Raw genomic sequence first — 10,094 nt, forward strand, 5'->3', positions numbered from 1 at the left:
TCTTTCTAACCTGGTTTGGCATCCAGCAGATCGCCAGAGTCGCGATGATCAGTCCTGCAAGCAGAGAGAGGAACAAAGAGGTGTGCATAGGTGGGGGAAAAACCAGAAAGTACTATCAGTTCTGCAGTTACTTGTTAGGAAATAGTACCAACTTTTCAGTGTTTTGCTTGACAGCTTTTTCTGCCAGTAGCACTTTTTTGTTCCTTGTTTTTAATAACTGTTACAAGGTCATTGCAGCACATGCTCTGCCAAAAGACTGCATAGTGCTTGGATGGTGTTTCTTTGTACTTGTTGTCATTTATTAGTTTTCCAAGTGTTCTTTCTCTGATCATCTGTATCTTTGGAAAGAATGCATTTTTATTTTGGTTTGTGTTCTTATATTTCTTATGTCTTTCCCTTTACTTTGAAAAACAAACAAAATAAATAGAACCTATAGCCATATTAGATCAGGCAATACCCAGAAGAGATCAGATTCTTGTTTGTACTTTACAAAACAAAAAAAAAGGAAATGTATGCATAATAATATATTTCGTGTTATTTTTGGTAGATTTCCTCTTACAGAAGCTATTTTTAAGTAAAATGTGTATGGATCTTTTTATGGTAATTAAGATATGTTGGGCTTTCTTAAAAATCAAATTCCAGTGGAATTAAATGATGAATGTAAATGAGAAAAACCCAAGCCTAGTCATGAAATTGTAAGCAGTTTCAGATTATAAATTATGCTTTAAAATGTGGTATCTGACCATTTTTGTATTTATATGTACATATAAATACATGTTGCTGCATCACTAATGGCATTAAAGAGGGGGTAACTGAAGTATTGGATGTCTGGAAGTTGTGCCTGTGTGGAGTGGTGCTCAGTAGGGTGCAGCTCTGTCTCCAGAGCAGCCCTGTAGGAACAGATCAGTGACTTGAGGCAGGAGATGGAGCAGGAGCAAAGCACCTGGATTCCTTTGGCATCCTGCACTGCTGGTGTGTGTGAGCACTGGAAATCCTGACGTCTTGCATGACATACCAGGTACACAAAATAATTCCTCTTGCTGCTCCCTGCGCCAAGCACTACTGACACACAGTGCAGCCACCAGTTTACTGTTCCCACTTTGTTTTTCTCTTTGCAGGACTTGTGCCTTACATGAACTCTTGGAGGGAGCAGGAGTTGCAGGCTGACTTCTTTCCTGCTGCAGAGGCACAGAGCATCCTGGCTGGGCAGTTTTCACTTGCCTAACTTCTGTTACGTTGTTAGTCTCATCCAGTGTCTGACCTCTGCTCTTAGCACAGCACAGAAGCATTTTAATTCTTACCCATCTAGACTGAGTCAGGCTGCCTGCACACAACAGTTCACTCTAGGAATGCAGTTCTGAAATAGTACACACTGATTATTTTTTTTTGAAGCCAGGAGAATGATACTTCACTAGTGGGAAGATATGAATGTAGCAGGGAAGGGAGGCAGAAAAGAGAAGAAAGATTTTATTTTTTTTCAGAACTTTGAAACTGCCAGAGCTTCATCAAGGTATTTCCAAGTCCTCTCCACCACCCACATGCAAAGAAAAGGTAGAAAATTCCTTTCTTTTTATTATTTTTTTAAAAAAAGAGAAATTAAGTTTGTTACAGAAAGTGATAATTATGTTGACAAATTTATGAGCTCCCTGACTGACCTACCAAATAAAAGTTGTCCTTTTGATCCCTTGTTTCTATAATCACTTAATGTCACAATTATGTTGGTGGGATGGGGAAGTTGTGGATGTTGTTAAACCTCCAGCAGCAGATTAAGAGCCCTGGTGGAGGTCAGTTGTCAGCAGACGAGTGGTAAATGCACTACCTTTGCCATTTTCTGTTCTTGGCCTACCAGAGCTCTCCTCAGCCACTGTCTCTTTACTCTCATTCCCACACAATCCCCTTTGCTTGCTGTCTTGCTTTTCACCTGGCACCTTGCCTCACTTTCAGTACTTGTTGTGCCTCTGTCAAAAGTTGATCTGAATTTTGTATTAGTCCTGCAAATTTTGTAGCCTTTTCTCTGGTGTTGACATCCCAAATACAAGGCAGCAGTCCTGGCACAGACCAACAGAAAATAATACACTCTGCAGTGACTTGTGATGGGCCTTATAAAAAAAGCAGCAAAGTGATGCTGATGCTCTGGGGGAGCTCTTTATCCTGTGCAACTTCAATGCAAAGTTCACAAACTCAAGTCTGCAGAACTCTTGTTATTTTACCAGATGATCTCTTTCAAGGGAAAAGAAAATAAGCTCTGTTGTGGTTTTTTTTTTGTTCTTGGCTAGAAACAGGATACTTCATCACACTGATTAATAGTTTCTTGAATTATGAATGCTGCTGTGAAAAACTGTGAGCAAACAATGCATACATTCAGTTTTAAAGCTCAACTGCACTGCTCTGAGTTGTCTGATTTTTTTTTTCTTTTTTTTTTTTCTGCTTGTATCTGAATTCTTTGCTACTGACCTTTCTTTTTAATTCAAACTGTCAAGTGCTTAAGATGCCCCTTACATTCTTCAAACACTTTTGTTCTGGGGAACAGAATATTTGTTAGTGTGTACAGCAAGTGAAAAATGAGCTGCTGGTGTCCTTGCGCAGTGCGGTGAGGTTAGTCTTCCAGGGGGTGGGAGGAGATGTCTGCAAAACTCTTGTTTTCCAGAGATGACTAATTGTTCATTTTTGCACTTTGCAAACATGCTTGTTGACTCAAAGGCGATGCACCATGTAAATAAACATGCTGACAGACTCACAATATTTTTCCAACTGTTCACACTTGACGTGGCAGTGTGGAGTAAACTGAAGCGCAGCAGGAGAGCACCTCAGGAGAGCTCTATCCTCAGTGCTGCTCCCATCAATTTGGACTTGGACATAGGCTCTAGGAGTCTGTGATGTGCTGAAGGTGCTTAAACAGCTTTGTGTCAGCTTGAATGCAAACCAAACTGCATCTTACACCAGTACTGATGCCTTTTTCCCTTGAACTTGCTGCCTGCTGCTAGGAATCATTCTTCACATTTCATCTCATATCCAACTTTGCCTTCCACTCCTCCCAATTTAAGTGGAAAAAATTAGTAGCTCCATTTTTTTTTTCATCATTTTCCTGACTACTGCACTGGAGTGACACACTAGATGAGAACAGAGATTTATCTTCCATGGAATAATGGTGTTTATAAACAAAGTAATGCTGTAGTTCTGCAACCTCCATATCTGGTGCTTGAAATTTCTAACACATTTGAATCACTCTGGTTTAATCATCAGAAGTGCATTAGACAATGCCAACAGGAGCCCTTGTGTATCTACTGACTCTGTAAGTGGGTACGTCTCAACCTTTAAGTAAGGGTGGGAGCTTACAATTCATTTAACATTGATGTAGATGTTTCAAGGTAACAACAAAAAGACAGACATAAAAAGATCCTCGACTAAAACCACTTTAGACAGCTAAACCATACACCAGCCACAAAATGCTTTACCCAAAGTAAGAATTACCACATTGTACTACTACTTTAATTTGAAAAAGGCCACCACAAACCTCTTTAAAAATAAAGCATGCAAATTTAACAATGCTTTAAATTTAGGAATTGTTATTCTAACTTCCTAAAGTCAATCTCACAGTATTAATTCTTAATATGTGACAAAGAATCATTTATGTAGTAAAATAAACCTAGAGTTTAAGTGCCAATAATATAAATATGCATTGCTGGCAGAGAATAGGAGTTTGGCAGTCATCTGTCCCTTAGCAATACTTTTTTATTACTCAGAACATTCCTCTGGGCCATAGGGGACTGAATTAAATTCATTATGAACTTATTGGGAAGGATTTTAAGTACATGCATATGTCTGGTAGAGCAGAGAGGATTTCCTTCTCTACCCTTCCAGATTTTGCTTGTTCTTCTATCTAATAGATTTTTGTCTTTTATTTTCTGCACCTGAGCACTTAAATCTGTCTCCTTTTATAGTTAAACATTTCCCCTCTATCCTGGCCACTGCCAGTCCCAAAAATCTTGAAATTGTCTACAAGATTATAATTGTTACTAGGCAATGCCAACAACAGGTTTTCTTTGGCTGCCCCAGCCCATTAGCTGAGGCTGTTGCAGTAACCTTAGGTACACACTCCTGTGCCTGTGCCACTTAACCCTGACCACCCTGGGGTATTAAGGTCTGACAGACTCTGCTGCTGCTCTCATTGTAGATAGCCCAAAGCAGCATTAGACCTCAAACTTTGCTTCTCTGGGATTTAATTAATGACACAAAGGCAGGTTCTCAGCATCTGCTTATAAACTGACATTTAAATGGCAATTGTCAGTGGAATATAAGCATATGGTTACTGAGCTGTGAGTCAAGTGCAGGCAGCGATGCAGTTGGTTCAGAGGGAGACACTTTTTAGTGCCCATTTCACATTTGGGAGCTTGGCCTGACTACACTCAAAGGCATAATGTAACACTAATGCCCTATGCCTTACTCACAAAGTCTTCCAACAGTGCATCAGAGAGCTATGGCTCCCAAAGGAGAAAAATAGAGACCACCCCTCACTATTAAGTTTACCACCATAAAGGAAGAGAGGAAAGCACTTGGTCCCTGTTGGATTCTGCTACACACAGCCTTGAAAACATGAACTGAGATACCTTCTTGCTATTCAGGCTCTTGATGGTCTTAATATCAGCCACTACTAATTTAGGAGAAGGATAAAAGCAAGGACTCCAGTACTAATTAAGACTGTTACTTTCAGGAGATGAGGTTTGGGCCTGTTTAATGTAACATTTACTATTTTAATCCAGACTTAAAAATCTTTTTATTAGAAATAAGGACATAAGGCATTAGTTTGTTGTCTTTCTAGCATCTAAGAAGAGTCAAGCCACAATACAGAGTCTTCAGTCACTGAGATGACCTTCCCAACTGCAGATCAATGCAATGCTTTCTTCCAACATCTGCAGCTGCTCCATGCCTGTGCTGCTGCAGTTCTCTGCATGTGAGAAGTCAGATGCCATATGCTTTTGTCTCCTGACAATTGTCACTGAAATGTCAGTCTACAAACATCTGTTACTTTCATTGCTGCAAGTCTGGCTTCTAAGTGCAGTAAAGAAACCAAGCAGAATAACACGGAGCGGCTGCTGCACTGCTTGGCACTACAGGCTGCACTGCCTCAGCTGGGTTTGTTACACTGGGGCAGGCTGGAGCATCTCGAGGAGGGGACTGTCTGCTCTGCTGTCCAGCCTCAAGGATCTCCTACCAGTTCTTCTTCTGACAGGTAAGAGTTTGGAGAAGTTTCTCTGACCTACTGGCAGCTGGGTAGAATTTCAGATCTAAACTTGCAGCTTTTAGCAACCCCAGGTGTGTATCTGGTGTTTTGCAGCTCAACAAGTGACTCAAACCCCTCCCTATCTCTGACCAACAGCATGAGCTGCTGATGAGCAGAAGGGTGTGCAGAGGGTGGGAGAGGGGAACACACCTTTTACTACTACTCCCAGTCTGGTTATTGCTTACCCCTTCCACTCCTTTGTGTTTAAGGTCAGGAGGTTTAAAACCAAGGTCCACAGAGGCACAGTGGTATCTCTTCAAGGCTACTCTGGAACTTGCAATGTGCCTGCCTACCTGGCAGAGCTGGTATCTCAACATAACTGTGTCCCTGTAGCATAAACCATGTGCTAAAAGGTCTCTGTAGGTGCCAAATTAGTCTTGTGACATTCAGTGCCAGCATGCCTACATCCTTTCTATGCAGCCTGTCCTCATTGTCTGTCTTAGGAAACCTCTGTCTTGCTCTCTAAGATCTAGAATTAAGATAAAAAGGCAATGGGAAAAATCAGAGGACTAATCCTTCAGACACAGTGAAGTGGACACATCCTGCTTGCCCACACACAAATGCAGAAGGCTCAAACAGGCCACTGCACTCTCTGTGGTATCAGAGAGCCCATCAATCCAGTTCCAGCTGGCAGACAGATGCAGAGTGCCACATGTCACACAGGCACGAGATAAGCTTACCACAAGGCTCCCTTGTTCAACACTAGCAGTATCCTTTTGTGGGCAGCAATTCACAGATGGATCTCAGAATCAAAGTCTTGTCAGTTGTGTCCCACACTCTGTGCTACACCTGTTTCTGTGGGCTGTGAAGTAACTCTTCATTACAGAGTCACTACAGGAAGCACCACCAGGCAACTGGTCAGTCTATAAAACAGAAATGGTTTCACTGCCCCTAGTTGACTCATGACCATTAACCTCACATTTCCCAAAACATTATCACTCAGTCTGTATTCAGTGCACAGAGCATCACAACCATCAGTAAGGGTTTTGCTTGAATGAGGGCTGCACTGTGCTCCAGGATAAACTTCTGATGAAGATTAAAATGGGAAAAGAATACTAATATAAACTTCTCCCTTCTCCCCTCTCAACCACATGCAAGTTTCTTCTGCTGAAGGACAAACATTATAATAACAATAAGCACATATTGATGTATGTTGAGGTGAATATAAAAATGTATTAACCTGAGAGATAAATATTGATATTGCTTTGTCCGTGTCAATATTTAGTTCAAGGGACAATAAATTTTGATATTCACTGAAACAAGTCAATATATGCATTGCTACATACATTTTGTATAAACTCAAATTATTCAGCAACTCTGTTGTCCTCATCTTTCAGAATCACAGATCTGCTTGTGTTTCTCTGGAATGGAAGGAGGCAGTAAGTAAACTAGCCCTACTCAAGCAGTAATTACAGGGTTAAGAGATGGCCAATGTCTATCTGCTAGGGATTTCCCTATCAGTTTTTCCTAACCACCAGGGAGCTCTGCAGGCTCCCATTGGGCTCTGACACTGGATCTGGGCTGGCTGCTCTGTGCAGCCTCCTCAGAGAACAGGAGTTTCCTTATGGCTGCACATCAGTGACTTTCTGCCTTTGCTGTGGAACCACCTCACATGCAGACTACAAACCCAGGTGCCACTGGCAAAGCAAAGCTGAGATAAAAATCTAGCCCCTCGTCCTGCCTGTGCTGGTACTGCAGGGATATCAGCAACAAAGGAGGTAGCGAAACCACATTTTTGTCACCAGCACAAGCAGGCACATCTCCAAGTGTTCACAGAGAGGCTCTGGCAAACACCCCACAGCCCTTCTCAGAATGGGTTTAAACTGAACAGAAGCCAGTAACAAACTAGTTATCATTATAAATACTGCTGGAAGGATTAAGCATATGGCCTGGGACAAATGGTTGAAAACCAGCTCCATGTACATCTGATCCTGTCAACAGCTTCCAGCAAAAAAACAATGGACCAGCAATTCCCATAGCCTCCAGAGGGATTTGGGTCCATTTCATGTTCATTGTGCTCCTTCCAACATCCAGGGTGCTGTACAGAGAGGCCACATCTCATTAGCTTGGGACACTGCTGTCCCACGAACTGGTGCAATAAATGAAAGACTCCGAGGAAAAACAAGCTGCCTCTTGGTGCAATAAATGAACCAAACTTGCAAGGTTTTAATAAATATATTGCTGTGCTGTTGCGCATAAAGTTGTCTTTCTTTTAACTGAAGCCACCATTAATGGTCTTGCTAAATCCCAAATGCTAAAGCAATGCATGAATTCTTCCCATATGCAGCCATTCTCTTCTCAAAACAGCAACGTGTGCAAGTGTGGGGCAGTGACAAAACAGAGAATGTATTTTTTTCCTTACTAAAATCCCTCATAGATAATTGGAGTTATCATGTGTATGGAGAAGAATTTCACACAAGTATTTGCCCCTATGACATCAGAAAATCACCTGCAGCTGCTTTTGACCCTTCATTTCACAGGTGACTACATGCCAATATAAATCACCACCAAAGCCCCGCAGATGTTAGCAGAATCTGAAGTGTACATCTGCTCACTTCCACTGGACTACACTCCCCCCACCTCAAACACCCTTAAGGGTGCCATCAGAACATCAAGACACATTGGCTTCTCAGAGGTTTCTGGCCCAGTGTTGTATCACTGAGTCAAACCAATGACACAGCATCACAACAGTGCGCACACAACGCCTCTCTCCAGTTGAAATCCCAGCATCACCAACAGTTTGCTCAGTTTGGGTCCTTCCTGCTCTGTCATGCACATTTCTTCTCTTGACTGGCAACAAAGAGCTGCACTAAACTGGGCACAGCACAGCAATATCCCATCAGCTACTCAATGGCAAAGAATGAGGCCAATTTTGTGTTTCCAGCAACCTGACCTCTAACAGAAACTAATGCTGAAGGCACCTGTCCAGAAGAATACCTGCACAGAGTGATGACATTTCAGTCTCCACTGTTCTTCAGTCCTCTACAACTGATAACAGCATATTGGGTTGAGAAACATGAAAACTTCCACTAAAAAACGAGAAGACTAAAAGAGATTTACACGGAGCTGAACCAAAGTTTCAAGTCTGTGTATCATTGATCCACTCAGCTGGGACTTACAGGGCACTACAGCAAAATCTTTTCCGACTGCAGCATTAAAACACAACAACTTTTGAGGATCCCATCACACACTTCTCCACAAGCATTGTTCTTCAGATGAATAAGCTGTTTTTGCTTTGCCCCTTCACTTAACAGCCTGCAGCCATTAGGTAGAGTGATACCAGAGGCACCAGGAGTTGTCAGGGGAACACAGATATGCAGAACATAATTAGTGAGGACACAAGTGTTAACAGCTTTACTTCTTAGCAATTTAAAATATCTGACAACTATCTTCAGCTTAGCGGGATCAAGTTTTGCTTCTCAAATATTTTTGAAAACTGCCATTTCACAGTGCAAACACTAGAAAAAAAACCCTAGAAACTTTCATGACAGAAGTACCAATGATGAACATGAGCAGACTTTTTGTGAAACAATGATTAAAGACATGATTTTAGACTTTAAAGACTTTTAAAAACTAGACACGCTCATAAACTACCAGAGGAAATCATGTTAGTTTTTATACATTGTATTGGGTTTGCATGTCAAGGTTTTGGTAACTGGGGGGCTATGGAGGTGTCTTCTCTGAGAAGCTGCCAGAAGTTTCCCCCATGCCTGATGGAGACAGTTCCAGCTGCCTCCAAGAAGGACCTGCCACAGGCAGTTTATCTTGGTCTTCACCATTAATCTTACAATCTCAAACTTCATTTTAATGCTCCTCATCAGCTTTAATCCAGTCCTAAATGTGCACAACTGTACACAGAAATGATGCTTTAGTCTGTGATACTGTAACTGGATAATTCATTTCGAAAGTAGAGTCCCAAGGCCACAACCCTGTGGTGTGGTGAGACCCTGAGTAAAGATTTGCCTTTCAGGTCACTACACCACACACTGCAGCTCTTTGCTGGGGGCCCAAACTCTGTGGGTGAACCAAACTGATCACTGCACAGCCAAAGCTGCTGCAAAACATAAAAGTCAATAGGAGAATATCCTATGCTCCCTTGTCCTCTTTGGTGCCTTCCCTCACAGAGGTGGGTAAACAGTCATGAACTTACAGTAAATACCAAGTTGGCATTTGAAGCAAGGGCCAACGGTTCTGTTCAGGTGTCCATCTCATGCAGCTTGTCAACAAAAGCTACAAAATCCAGTATCTGCTTTTGAGTCATTCATTGCCATTCACTACAACAATTTTTCAGTTAAAATAGAAAAGGACTTTTAAAGTTAAAACATAAAAGAACTTTTAAATCGGGGCTAAAGAAGATCAAGAATGTTGTGGAATTATACATAGACTCAGCACCAGAAGGCACACCAGGGCAAAACAAATATATTTTAAACTGCTCATTTTTAGACATTTTAACATTCCAGCTGTCAGGAAAGACATGCTTATTGTATATTGTTATTTCGGCATTGAGAAAGTATTTTTAAAAACTACTAATATGGACTGAAATGTGTAGAAGGGAGCAGGTTTAGTTTTTATTGATGCTTCTTCCTTGCAAAACAAATTCTTGCCATGGTTGCTTTGATTTTCTTTTAGAAAGACTGAAGACTTGTTTTCTTTCTGCATTTGCGAAACAATGGGAAAAATACATCTTCCATATAAATCTCATTTACATTCTGCATCCTAAGTAGCAAACACGATTTGGAATTGAGAGGTTTTTTGTTTTTACATTACAAAATGAGCCGTTGCAACATTAAACAGCTCATCTATTGCAATTCAG

The 10,094-nt window shown here is 41.3% G+C and overlaps 1 protein-coding gene across 1 annotated transcript in view; it reads right to left on the reverse strand.

The window, feature by feature from the left end:
* GPR39 (G protein-coupled receptor 39) overlaps positions 1 to 10,094 on the reverse strand; it is a 79,640-nt gene that overhangs the window by 464 nt on the left and 69,082 nt on the right. The window contains exon 2 of the mRNA XM_009070511.1: positions 1 to 54. This exon is cut by the window's left edge and continues 464 nt beyond it. Within this exon, the coding sequence (XP_009068759.1) occupies positions 1 to 54 (54 nt within the window). The remainder of the gene's footprint in view (positions 55 to 10,094) is intronic.

Source organism: Acanthisitta chloris, unplaced genomic scaffold, assembly GCF_000695815.1.
Source record: "Acanthisitta chloris isolate BGI_N310 unplaced genomic scaffold, ASM69581v1 scaffold9692, whole genome shotgun sequence".
Lineage (NCBI taxonomy): Eukaryota > Metazoa > Chordata > Aves > Passeriformes > Acanthisittidae > Acanthisitta > Acanthisitta chloris.